Below are 14,706 nucleotides of genomic sequence, written 5' to 3'. Positions count from 1 at the left end.
AACAGTCAATTATGTAGTTTTGTGCCTGTCTGTAGACAAATTAAATCTACAAGTACATATAGAATATATGTTGGTAATTAAGCACAAAGTTTCACAATTGGGCTGTTTGTGCTGTGCCCACCACAGACATTGAAACTCGATATTTAGAGCTATAAGTCTGCAGGTTTACCACTAAGCAACTTGGGGCATGTTTGTACATAACATATATAAATATGGGCCTGGCATGGCCTAGCGCGTAAGGCTTGCGACTCGTAATCCGAGGGTCGTGGGTTCGCGCCCGCGTCGCGCCAAACATGCTCGCCCTCCCAGCCGTGGGGGCGTTATTATGTTACGGTCATTCCCACTATTCGTTGGTAAAAGAGTAGCCCAAGAGTTGGCGGTGGGTGGTGGTGACTAGCTGCCTTCCCTCTGGTCTTACACTGCTAAATTAGGGCGACGGCTAGCAAGATGGAATCAGATAGCCCGTTCACGACCCTGCCCGGCATGGCCAGGTGGTCAAGACGCTCGACTGGTAGTCTGAGGGTCGCGGGTTCGAATACCCGTCGCACGAAACATGCTTACCCATTCACAGAGTTATACTTTGACGATGAATCCCAATATTCGTTGGTGAAAGAGAAGCCCAAAAGTTGGCGGTGGGTTGTGATAACTAGCTACCTTCCCTCTAGCATTATACTGCTAAATTAAGGACGGCTAGCGCAGATAGCCCTCGTGTAGCTTTTAGCGAAATAAAACAACCGTTCACGACCGGTTAACAAACTTTATGTTGATAGAAAAACACTAAAATAAATTGAAGTCTGAAAGGCACCAAACTAAATCTAGACTTCATCAAAACTCCTCATTTTTAGCTAATTTAAAATAAAGTGACTTGTTTATGAAATAGTCCTGCGGTTATCAAAACCTCTTTTAATTTCTTTTTTTTTTTTTGAACACTTCTAAACCTATCAGTGTGTTTGATAAATTTCGAAGAAAAAATGATACGGGAAATGATGTATTTTAACATTATTTTTAATTCATATAAATTTCATTTTAAGAAATAAATATTTTTTTTCTACAAAATACTTTCTGAATTTTTAATGAAATGTTGAACATGACTCACTGTCCACGTGAAGTATTCTCGTGAACCCCAGTTTGTAAAATGTTGAAATAGCTTTGGGGTCTTCAAACTACGAATCGCACGCAACTTTGGTTTATCCGGCCCGCCAACAGTTTATTAAAGTAATAATACACTTTTTTAATATTATGAAAAAAAAAGACTTATTTGAACAAAAGCCATTCTAGTTGCGATACGGCTCGCCAACAGTTCATTAAAATGATGTAATGATATTATCATTTTCATTTTTAATGATGTAAGAGAAACAAAACGTTGTTGTTGTTTTGAATTTCGCGCAAAGCTACACGAGGGCTATCTGCGCTAGCCGTCCCTAATTTAGCAGTTTGAGACTAGAGGGAAGGCACCTAGTCATCACCACCCATCGCCAAGTCTTGGGCTACCCTTTTACCAACGAATAGTGGGATTGACCGTATCATTATTACGCCCCCACGACTCAAAGGGCGAGCATGTTTGGTGCGACCGGGATTCGAACCCGCGACCCTCGGATTACGAGTCGAACGCCTTAACACGCTTGGCCATGCCGGGGCTAAAACAAAATGTAATTGAACAAAAGCCAATCTAGGTGTGATACACTTCTATTTGTTGGATGGCCAAGCGCGTTAAGGCGTGCGACTCGTAATCTGAAGGTCGCAGGTTCGCATCCCCGTCGCGCCAAACATACTCGCCCTTTCAGTCGTGGGGGCGTTATAATGTGACGGTCAATCCCACTATTCGTTGGTAAAAGAGTAGCCCAAGAGTTGGCGGTGGGTGGTGATGACTAGCTGCCTTCCCTCTAGTCTTACACTGCTAAATTAGGGACGGCTAGCACAGATAGCCCTCGAGTAGCTTTGTGCGAAATTCAAAAAACAAACAAACAATTGTTGGAAAACGTCATATTACTTCGTATTGCGTCATCTCATATATCACAGTGCTCTGAAGTAATATCTTTCTTCCCACGCCTGTCGTTCCCCTCTTTGGCACAGCAGTGAGTCTACGGATTTACAACGCAAAAATCAGAGGTTCGTTTCCTCTCGGTGGACTAAGCAGATAGCCCAAGTGGCTTTACTATAATAAAACACACAAAGACACACCCACACCTGTCCCGTTACGTCGGTGTGTGTCAATGAATGCTGCTGTTTACTTCATGTTTACTATTCCTAGTTATCATATCAGGACAAGAAAAGAAGATAAAAGTTGACTCTGGATGTTGTGTTTTTAAAGAACAGTGGAGTGTGGACTACTTCGTAATTGAATCACGTAACAAAACGTTGTGTTTAATATGCGACGAGACTATGGTAGTGCTAAAAGAACACAACATTCATAGACATTACCAATCCAAGCACCCATCACATTATTTATGGGAAAGCTTCGTTCAAACAAATTCGAAACTCTGAATCGTAACTTATCGTCACCACAGTTTTTATTTAAAAGTAAGAAAGCCTAGAATGTAGCTACAACAAGAGCAAGTTTCCGAGTTTCACACCTGTTAGTCAATCGAAGAAAACCATTCACCGATGGCGAGCTGATTAAATTATGAATAATTGAAGCAGCCGAAGAAATGTGCCCAGAGAAAGTAGACTTATTTAAGACTATTAGCCTTTTGGCGAATACAGTTGCTCGTAGAGTCGAGGACATTGGAAGCAATATTGTGTCTCAGCTGAAAGACAAGGCCAAAGAGTTCTAATCCTTTTCCATCGAACTTGACGAATCAACAGATGTGTCCGACACTTCGCAGCTGTTGTTTATTCGTGGAATCAATGTAAATTTTGAATTAGCTTCTGTGTACAATATGCATGGAACAACCACAGGTGAGGACGTATTCAAAGGAGTCGAAAAATCACTAACTCATTACAACCCGGAATGGAAATGGTTAAATTGCGTTACAACAGATGGTGGTAAAAATAGGCCTGGCATGGCCAAACGCGTAACGAATTCACAGTTCGTTAAGGAATCATAAACAAAACACGTTGCTTCCAGAGTTCTCTAAACAGTTGTTTTTACTATAAACATACATACTTGTATGAGGTATATCGTTGTATAAATAAAGATTTTTAGTAAGTCTGTATCTTCTCTGAAAGGGCGAGCATGTTTGGTGTGACGGGGATTCGAGTCGAGTGCCCTAACCACTTGACCATCCCGGACCTGTTGATACGGAATTCAAAATGGAAACAGTTGCACTACAATATGAACTATGGAAAACCAAGCAACATCCGGGACTTCTCTAAGGAATATAAACGTATCTGCTGTTATTGCTCAGAAATGTAGCTCTTTCATTGTTTGATAATAGATAGTATTACAGAAGCAAAATATCACATTTTATAAGTTGAAAATACGTCATTTAAACTATTAACGAAATTAAACACGTTTTGTGCATCAACGTATTGTTATACGTTTTTTTTAATACGTGTTGGTCGACTGAAAATTTAAAGTTTTAATTTTCCTTTGATAACATTAGGCAGACTTCTATTTCTTGCAAAGCCTGTTTATGCAAATATATTGATAAACAAATCAGAAGATAATTACTCAGTTTAACAAAGTGACTGTAATATTATTAAAAATGACCTCTATTCAGCAGAGGAAGCAGATTTTATTTGTGATGTTATTGATGTTAAAACTTCCAGGACTTTGAAGTTACAAACTGAACAGTTGCAAGATTTGTAATTGTTGAATTACGCGCTAAGTTACCCGAGAGGCGTTAGCTGTCCCTACTTCAGAAATGATAGAGGGAAGGTAGCTAGCCATTAGATGCTACCCATCACCAACTCCTTGGCTGAATTTTAACAACGATAAATAGAATTAATGGTTGCATTATATTAAGTCTCCATGACTAAAATACCCCCAACCCCCAACAGTGGCACAGCGAAATGTCTGTGGACTCACATTGCTAAATACCGGGTTTCGATACACGTGATGGGCAGAGCACAGATAGCCCTTTGTGTAGCTTTGGGCTTAATTCAAAAGCAACAACAGCTAAAAGAACGAGTATATTTAGTGAACAATAACGGGATTCGAACTCACGATTCTGCAGAACACCCTTAACCAGAATGTCTCCGGGTGGGTCGGAGCTAAGTTAAGGGACTTACAACGCAAAACTCCGTGATTCAATTCCCTGTAGTAAACACAGCAGGTAGCTTGATGTGGCTTTGTTCTTAAACGAACATCAAACTCCTAATCACGAGGCCACGTAGCACCAGGTCGCATTTGCGCAGTTTGTGTATACCACATGTAGGAAGTATTATTACAGATATCTTTTCAACCTCGTTAACACATGAAAACACAACGCTTGAAGAGTTCGTTCTGCTCATTCTCTGGATTTTACAGTTACTTTAGTGATTTAAAAACTTACGGAGAGAAACTTCTATTATTATTGCACATACAAGATCAGACCTTAGTTTCGTTTTTCTAACAATGGTTAGGTGTGGTGTATATCATGCACACTGAACGATATACGCACAATAGGCATCAGTTTTTATTAACTATTTCTTCTGCTTGGATTTTACAGTTTACGAAAATAAAACACAAAGCCTTCTCTTCTTATAGTTCGTTTCGGTTAACAATAGGTAACAGTGAAAGGTGCATGTCAACAAATCTACATCATGAGTTTAGCGAGCGTAACTACACTGATAAACATAACCATAAAAAACACCCACATACTAAGTAGGGAAACAAATATAAACAAACGTAAAATTGAAGAAGCCCTACTTATAGAACAACTAAAACCAAAATAAAGGAACATATTTATATCTATACTAATTAATAACCTAACATCCAACTGTAACACCCCATACAATCCCGTACCCGTTTATACTCTCGTCCCAAAGACATGGTCATCTTCAGGTTAACGAAGAGAGCACTTGGAAGGTCGAAACGTTGTTTTCTGCTTATCAATAAAAGTGTTAATATTCATACCAGCCGTTCTGGGATACTTTTTTATTTCAAGTGAGTTTGTCGTCATGAAGAATAACTGGATGCATGTAACCAGGGTGTCCGAAAATGTTTTGTGTAAAGAGTAAATAAAACCAAAATTAAAAGTGACAAATGTTTTTATCTCTTTATCATTACATATGTAATGCTCTGTTGCAGCCTAAAGTGTACATAATTTTTCTCGTGATTCATGTCATGCGCACGCTTTACCAACATCACAAGTGCAAGTTGCAACGCTAGGTGTCCCATATGCGACGTTATTTTAATGTCTACCAACTGGTTGACAGAAACACGGCACTGAATAGTGGTGCGAGTGGTATCCCAAGGTGGCGTTTGGCCACCTTTTGGGGAAACAAGCTTTTTCGCTTAAGTTCTAACTTAGAAAATAAATTTTCAGAAAACAGTGTATGATTGCGTTCTTGTTTAGTAAAGTATCTTAGAAACCCGTAAACTCATTCTTTTTGAAACTTTCAACTGGTAACGTTTATATGTTCGGCTACTGAGTAGGTTAATTTTTATTTGAATTTGTTCCCTGTGATTAAATTGATATTAATATATGTGAAAATTCTTATTGATATTTAAACTTCGTACTCCTAGTGTTTTAATACTATGTCTGATGAGCATAAATGTTCAAATTTGGGTTTCGATACTGTCAGTGAGCACGGTACAGACACCCCCTTTTTGTGGCCTTACACTGAACAGCGAACAGAGAAGAAATCAACCATTTTCAGGTCGAAATTGATATATCAAATTTATTACTGTAGTTTATTTTATTTACAGTTTTTAAATAACCAGATGGAGTTTTGTCGTCCCAGGAGACGATTTTAACAATATAAAATTCGAGTTAAAGTAGCAGGCTAGTTCGTTCACTAATTAGTAAAAAATGGCCTGGCATGGCCAGATGGTTAAGTCACTTGACTCGTAATCGAGGGTCGCGGGTTCGAATCCCCGTCATACCAAACATGCCCTTTCAGCCGTGGGGGCGTTATAATGTTACAACCAATCCCACTATTCGTTGGTAAAAGAGTAGCCCAAGAGTCGGCGGTGGGTGGTGATGACTAGCTATCTTCCCTCTAGTCTTACACTGCTAAATTAGGGACGGTTAGCGCAGATAACCCTCGAGTAGCTTTGCGCGAAATTCAAAACAAACAAGTTAGTAAAGTAAGTTATTAATTGTTGAGTTAACAATTGTGTTAGCCTGTAACAATTAGTTAGTTCAGAGCCGTAAAATGTGAGTTTGTGTTACAGTGAAATTCTAAAGTTACAAGAAAGAAAGTTAACAAGTTAAAAACTATTGAGTGTTATTTATGCAGATTAGGCCTGTCGTAAGTTAACGAAATAGACAAAGTTGTAGAACGTGTAGTTTAATGAATGAAACGTCTTCGCTATCATTAAGGTGACTGTACATTGCGTTAGTTGTAACCGAATAATTCATAAGGGCCCGCGCAATAATAGGAATTGCTACAACAACATTTCAGATTTTCTGTCATAAATTACAATTAAACGCCATGTAAAGTTATTTTGTTAATTTACTGCTCAACTTTAATGCTGATAATAAGATTATTCACTCACGCGACGGGCCCGGCATCGCCAAGCGTGTTAAGGCGAGCGACTCGTAATCTGAAGGTCGCGGGTTCGCATCCCCGTCGCGCCAAACGTGCTCGCCCTTTCAGCCGTGGGGGTGCATAATGTGACGGTCAATCCCACTATTCGTTGGTAAAAGAGTAGCCCAAGAGTTGGCGGTGGGTGGTGATGACTAGCTGCCTTCCCTCTAGTCTTACACTGCTAAATTAGGGACGGCTAGCACAGATAGCCCTCGAGTAGCTTTGTGCGAAATTCAAAAACAAACAAACAATCACTCACGCGATTTTTAAGTAATCGCATGTTACCTGTTACAGTTTGATGTTCTCACCTGTACTGATTTACCTTTCGAGCAGTAACCACAATTAACAGGAGAATCAATCTAGAAAATGTATCATGGAGCTGATTCTGAGTTTAAGAAAGAGATCAAACACAATGTAAAATAAAAGTGAAAAGTAATATTTATTTAACAGAAACAATCAAAGGTAAATGCATGATTCTACTGAGATGAAGACTTGCTTGGCTGAATTGTTAACTTAGATAAAAGTTGTCTCAAAATGAAAGAGTCCAGTATTGTTTTCAAGGTTCTATATTGCGGCCTGCATGGCCAGGTGGTTAAGGCACTCGACTCGTAATCCGAGGGTCGCGGGTTCGAATCTCCGTCACACCAAACATGCTCGCCCTTTCAGAGAAGATACAGACTTACTAAAAATCTTTATTTATACAACGATATACCTCATACAAGTATGTATGTTTATAGTAAAAACAACTGTTTAGAGAATTCTGGAAGCAACGTGTTTTGTTTATGATTCCTTAACGAACTGTGAATTCGCCGGGGGTAGGGAGAGTAAAATAATTCGAAGCCTAAAAATCATCAAACTAAGTCCGACGTTCAACAGTTAAAATGCTATAAAGGGATTATATATAGACATATGGAACTAATTACCAGTTCCAGTCGCATAGGGACAGCTGAATCATGTGTTGTATCCTATAGTCAGTTAGCACGTGAATAATCAAGTACTCATAACTTATCCATATCACTGAAATTTTTATTTAGGGGCAGAGGGAGAAAATAAAACCACCTATAAAGATAATATAAATACGAATATTGACCCTGAACGGCCTCACAAACGAATAGACGAAGTAAACTTGTTGCACTTTTCCAGTGTTTATACAAATAATATTCGTTTGTTGTTGTGTTTTTATTCAACATTTAAAGGTCAGTATAGGTTAAATGCAGGGCCGTGTTTAAGTATCATGGGACGCAAGTCAAGGTAACAGATGAGACTCCACACTCCTCTACGCTAGATTTAGGTTAGTTCTCATGGTGCAGCCATTAAATGCCTTCACGTGGGGCCCAGCATGGCCAAGTGGTTAAGGCACTCGACTCGTAATCCGAGGGTCGCGAGTTCGAATTTCCGTCGCACCAGATATGCTCGCCCTTTCAGCCGTGGGGGCGTTATAACGTTACGGTCGATCCCACTATTCGTTGGAAAAAGAGTAGCCCATGTGTTGGCGGTGGGTGGTGATGTCTAGCTACCTTCGCTCTAGTCTTACACTGCTAAATTAAGGCCGGCTAGCGCAGATAGCCCTCGAGTAGCTTTGCACGAAATTCAAAACAAACAAAGCCTTCACGTGCCCCTGTACAATATACTTAATTTAGAAAACAAATATCCCATCTTTAAAATATGGTATATTTAATTTTAATCCCATGATTCTGTGTAGGTTTTTGTAAGTTAGTTCACTCCCCATTTGACGTATAGATATATTCGTGATTACATCCTATATTATGTTCATATTGTGAGAGTGACATATATTTTCCTTTCTTTTCACTCCTGGGTTCTTAGAATTAACTACTACTTCAACTTTTTTATTTTAAAATTTAGGGTATGTTAAGTACAGAAACCCTGTACTCTCATTTACGTTCATTCAAAAGAGCTCGTTTGAATATTTCATGTTATTCAATATTTAAAAACAAATCATAAAATACATTAAAAGAGATAACAATATCATTAACCAAGCTTCTCCAATTGGTCAGCGATAAGTTAACTAAAGACCAGAATTTGATTCCCTTCGGTGGCCAAAGCGCAGATAGCCTATTCCGTAGCTTTCTGTTAAAACAAACAAATGGTCAAAAGGCTCTTTAACTAATGTTTTTCCCCTCAGATGTTTCAGATACGGGAGAAAACAACAACAAATAGGACCTATATATATGAATACATGTACTTTTTTTGCTCGTTTGTTTTGAACTTCGCTCAAAGCTACATGAAGGCTCTCTGCACTCGCAGTCTCCTAATTTAGCAGTGTAAGACTAGATGGAAGGCAGCTGAGCTATTCTTTTACCAAAGAATAGTGGGCTTAAATATTACATTATAATGCCCCCACGACTGAAAGGGCGAGGATGTTTGGTGTGACGGAGATTCGAACCAGCGAATTTCAAATCGAGTGCCTCAGCCACCTGGTTATACCTTTTTGCTCGTAATGGTACAGATGTGTGAGAAAAATTCTTCCAAATTCCAACTGTTGCATAAACTTCAAGGACAGGGATGTAGTGCTGTTAGAATGCCGCTTCAATACCTGAAACTGAAGATTAGCCGTACAATTTTATAAACTAAAAATATGTATATGAAAAACAAGTTATTAAATGTTCAGCCGAAATTTAGTGCATTTCATAACTAAACGCTCAAGGTGTCAGAAAAGACCAACTATTTATGATCTTCCCTGTCTTCTGGTTGGGCTTTCTTAAACGGCTCAGCATACACTCTGTCACTCTCCCTCAGGGGCCGGGGTCAGGCACCATGAACCACTTTGGCTCAAAGCAGTGTCTGAGCTTTAAAACGTTGATTATTTTTTGAGATACGTCATGTGGTTGTTAATGCACGCGAATGTGGTATTAAAATACTTAATTAACTGCATTTTGTAATTATACTGTGTTTGAAACGTACATTAAAAATGATTATATTCTGCATAATATACAACAAAGTCAAAGTTGTTAATACTGTTGCTAAAACTGACAGTTAAGATTAATAAAAGTATCAATTATATGGTACCCAATTATTTTTGTTTTTCTTTCTGCTTTGTTTGAATGAAGTTTGGTTGCCTGTTTTATCTCGGTAATATACGCGTATACAATTTATTACTATCGTTCGTAATATTAAAGAGTCAGTGTTGCATATATTTTCTTTGCTTAAACTGGACTTTGAAAAACGGAAGATACCTTTGAGCACAAGATCTTTACTCTGATGCTGGTGCCACATTTTTGACAAATTTGGACAAGGCTCTGGCGCTAAAAAGTATCTCAAAAAACGTACACACACACACACACTCTGGCACTACAGGGTATCTCCAAAAATGTACACACACACACACACTCTGGCACTACAGGGTATCTCCAAAAATGTACACACACACACACACACTCTGGCACTACAGGGTATCTCCAAAAATGTACACACACACACACACTCTGGCACTACAGGGTATCTCAAAAAATGTACAGATACACTCTGGCACTACTTGGTATCTCAAAAATGTACACACTCTGGCACTACAGGGTAACTCAAAGAACGTACACAGAAATTAATGAACATTAATTCATACTTGTTTTTGTTTCTCGGACAAAAATATATTATTGTAAACATATTCAAGTACAGCTGTTTGTGTTACTATTTGTTTGTTGTTTTTGGAAACCTAACTTTAAAGAATCACTTGAATATATATATAAAACTGAAACAGAACCTGAGAAATCAGTTTCAATTTACTTCTTCATTCATGTTTTATTGATTTTTAAATTATGTCACACAGCTTTGGGATTCAACAGAAACTAATGAACGTTTTAAGAGCCAATAATACAAGAAACGAAGCTAACATAATTACATTATTATTTATTAATAAAACTACCAAGTTAAAATTATCGTATAGCTAACGAATAGTAAGTAAAGGCTTTATGTTGGTTTGTAGTTATGTACAAAGCTACACAATGGGCTATCTGTACCATGCCCACTACGAGTATCGAAACCAAATGAAGACTTACCACTGAGCCGCTTAAAGGGCGGGGTTTGTTTGTTTGTCTTGGAATTTCGCACAAAGCTACTCGAGGTCTATCTGTGCTAGCCGTCCCTAATTTAGCAGTGTAAGACTAGAGGGAAGGCAGCTAGTCATCACCACCCACTGCCAACTCTTGGGCTACTCTTTTACCAACTAATAGTGGGATTGACCTTAACATTATAACGCCCCCACGGCTGAAAGGGCAAGCATGTTTGGCGCAACGGGGATGCGAACCCGCAACCCTCAGATTACGAGTCGCACGCTTTAACACGCTTAGCCATGCCGGGCCCTAGAGGGCGGGGGGTACAAGTACTGGTTTTGTTGTTGTTAAGAGCAAAGGTATCTATACTCTGTCCACCATGTGTATCGAAAACCAGATTTTTATCATCTTAAGCCTACAGACCTACTGCTAGACAGTAGAGGTAGGGCGTTAGTAAACGACAAAAGATAAAAACCACAGAGGAGTTAAATACTAGCTGGAACTACGTTAAGAAACACAAACAAGTTTGCATTACAAGTTTAATATCTCTCAGCAATGAGTGCTGCTGACCAGTTGGATCCCTTCTAGTCTATTAGTTAAAACTGCGTGAAGATTTTCGCAAATATCCAAAATAACCAATACATTTTACTTATTTTCATTACCTGTACATAAGTAAATTGAATTTTGAACTAGGATGATAACAAACAAAGTGACGAAAAGATTTACAACAAAATGCGAGAGAAGAAAAGTATTAATTCACAAACTGAATATAGTTACAGAGGAGGACATTAGGGGCACAATGAACATATATTGGGCAATACGAGTATAAATATATACACACACCAAATGTTTGTTTATTTTGAAGTTAAGCACAAAGATACACAATGAATTATCTGTGCTCGCCCACCACGGGTATCAAAACCTGGTTTATTCGCGATGCGAGTCCGCAGACATACCGCTCTGCCACTGTAGCGTACTGCTGGACAGTAAATCCAAAGTTTCGTGGTTCATGTAATTTTGCTGTATGATCACGCTCCACATTTTAGGACCACGTGTTTGTGTTAAAAAAATAGTGAGTTATATCCCACCATTACACATCAAACAAAAGCACTCCAAAATATGGCGGTGGGTATAGCTGATTACTACCTATTTCCCCTTCAGTCTGTCAGAGTAAAGTTAGGTGAGACTACTTTTCTACATTTCAGTGAATATCAAAAACAGACAAACGTACCTTCAATATTAGTTTCAAGCTTTAAAAAAAAAGAAAAAAAAAGGTATATAGCACTTACACGTTAATACTAAGTTTATATTATACGAATATACACATAAGTTTCAATCGGAAGTTTCTAATTCTAAGTGTACAATTTTAATCATCTGACTAACCAAACAACATCATTTCGACAATAAACAATTTAATAAAAGTAGTCAAAACTGCTTGATACGTTACAATAGAATTCATTGATGTTTAACGATAACTTGCGCAACATTCACAAACTGTTTAATGATCAGATTAATTATACAATTACGACTGAATACATATACTTCAATCGTATCTCAATATTCATAGCAATTTGCAAACAGAAAAAAAGTTGGATAGAACAGTGCATTCCAAACGTTTTTGCGACACAAGTAAATAAGTCATACGGTAGAGGCCCGGCATGGCCTAGCGCGTAAGGCGTGCGACTCGTAATCCGAGGATCGCGGGTTCGCGCCCGCGTCGCGCTAAACATGCTCGCCCTCCCAGCCGTGGGGGTGTATAATGTGACGCTCAATCCCACTATTCGTTGGTAAAAGAGTAGCCCAAGAGTTGGCGGTGGGTGGTGATGACTAGCTACCTTCCCTCTAATCTTACACTGCTAAATTAGGGACGGCTAGCACAGATAGCCCTCGAGTAGCTTTGTGCGAAATTCCCCAAACAAACAGTCATACGGTGTGGTAGGCCTAGTAACATCTCATTGACTAAAGAGAGACGGAAATTACTGTTATACTACGTATCAAGGAGAAAGTGAATCAAGTTTTAAATTCTAAAAACATATTACATTTATGGTAAATTTACGTCACTAAAGACAAGTTACTTAATTAATACAAAAGTTTCGCGTCATACCCGAACTCATTCAACCTCACATAGTTTAGAAAGCGCTGAGAATAGGATAGTTTGTTTGTTTTGTTTTTAAATTTCGCCTCAAGTAATGTAAATTCGAAATATGCTTAGTCTCAGTTTTTACTGTTATTCTTTTGTTTAAAAATAATTTTAATCCATTAGGCCTATAAACCTATGCAATTTTTAAAATATTTTTTTTCGTGTAACTCTGGTAACGCTTCGAACCCTTGCACCAGAATTCTTCAAAAGTAAATAGGCTTTATTATTATACTATTTTAGTATTATAATCTACTTTTTTGTCTTTTACAACGATAACTGGTATTCGAATATTTTATGAATCAGCGCTAGCTACGATTCTTGCCATTATGATTATTGTTGTTACAGCTATGAATATACATATGTATAAAAATAACTATTTTAGTTATTACGTTAAGAAATTTTCAACGGCTGTTAAGCTTACACGCTCGTGCAAATACCCGTGACGGTAGAAAAAAAAAACTTAAAAAAAAAAAAGCCCAACAGCAACAAAACTTGACCATAAACTGAATAAGACTGATATACTATGAAGTACACATACAGTCTAGTACTTCTTACTTATGAAGACTGTCAAACATGTATACATAAATAAAAGACTTCTGCAAATAAAGATAAACCCACCAGGTAACCACAAGAGGATGTCAACAAATTTCCTCCTTAATACACGGCAAAGTTTGTTGATAGTGTTCCTTTCGATCTCCATGACATATATTTCTAACTACTGTGCTTTATTTTTAAGCCGTATCCGAAACTCACCCTAGTAAGAGCGACCTCTATGTAAAACGTGATTTTCAATCTTACATTTACACATCGCTGTTAAAAGTTATTTTGAAATTTGAATCCAGAAGACTGGTAATTACAAAGATGTTTGAACTAAACAGCAATTCTAAATATCGTGAAAATATATTACGGAACACATCAGAATAAAATAAAAAGTTTAAGAAACGCGATATATATTCACATAATTCTGTCCGTTCAGGTACTATCCAGTATTTCTCGTAAAACTTCGTCTTTCTATGCTTAAAAAAAAAAAAAAAGGTATTTTGAACCAGCAAGAAAACGAGATTCATACCTCGAAATTTAAAATGTCAAAGATCAAAGATAAAAGCAGACAAAATTATTTTTGCTACGTCTTCCCTCATTACTAAGTACTTTTGAACAATCGTAACGCCACTTAACCGATGTTTTTTACCTACATAACAAACAGTAAGCATGGCGTCGCTTTTGAAATTCAAGGCCATACCAATTTTGATTTTAGAGAGTGAACATCCTTAAATAAGTAATATACGATGTTTGTAGTTATCCTAATGTATAAACGGCAAACCAATATCGTTTTCACATGTTTGTTTATAGTGGTTTCTCGTCACTGTTATTGTAAAACGTTTTTGGTTTTTTTACACAACATTACACTTGCAGAACTGTGAATTTTCCATTTCCCGTATCTAACTTCATAAACTAAATGTAAACTAAAGAGGCTAGGAGAATTTCCGTCGTGTGTTTTTCAGTGATGACAAGACAAATACGTGGACTATAATAGGTTTTACCTACTGAGATAAAACTCAACTTTACTGGAAAAATTAATCGATTTGTTGTTAACTAGTAGTTTCTAGTTGTTATTTTTTTAAATGGTATTATAAAATATCTTATAAAGGGATTTCAGTGAACAGGAGTATGTTTTTTTTAGACATAAAGCTACAGAATGTGCTATATGTGCTGTGCCCACCACGAATACAGAAAACCGGTTTTTAAAGTCACTCGCTGGTTAAAGGGATTTTTTTTCTCTCTTTTATTTGGCAAAAACGTATTCACACACACACAAAATGATATAGCTATTTTGCATACCACCAACACATTTAAACTTATAACTGAAATTACATATAAATTATAAAATACAGAAATCTGGATTTCATTTTCGTAAACTATAAATTCTAAAAAGCAGAAGTTGTG

General features: G+C 37.6%; 1 protein-coding gene across 2 annotated transcripts in view; it reads right to left on the bottom strand.

Moving 5' to 3' along the window:
• Positions 1 to 14,537, bottom strand: part of LOC143248796 (phospholipid phosphatase 2-like) — a 48,324-nt gene extending 33,787 nt beyond the window's left edge. For both annotated transcript variants that reach the window (XM_076497533.1, XM_076497535.1), the window contains exon 1: positions 13,381 to 14,537. In XM_076497533.1, coding sequence (XP_076353648.1) covers positions 13,381 to 13,462 — 82 coding nt within the window. In that variant the 5' untranslated portion in view covers positions 13,463 to 14,537. The remainder of the gene's footprint in view (positions 1 to 13,380) is intronic.
• Between the last annotated feature and the right edge of the window lie 169 nt (positions 14,538 to 14,706).

This window comes from Tachypleus tridentatus, chromosome 4 (genome assembly GCF_004210375.1).
Source record: "Tachypleus tridentatus isolate NWPU-2018 chromosome 4, ASM421037v1, whole genome shotgun sequence".
Taxonomy (NCBI): Eukaryota; Metazoa; Arthropoda; class Merostomata; order Xiphosura; family Limulidae; genus Tachypleus; species Tachypleus tridentatus.
The sequence above is the reverse complement of the archived record's forward strand: the minus strand, read 5'-3'. Positions and strand labels throughout refer to the sequence as shown.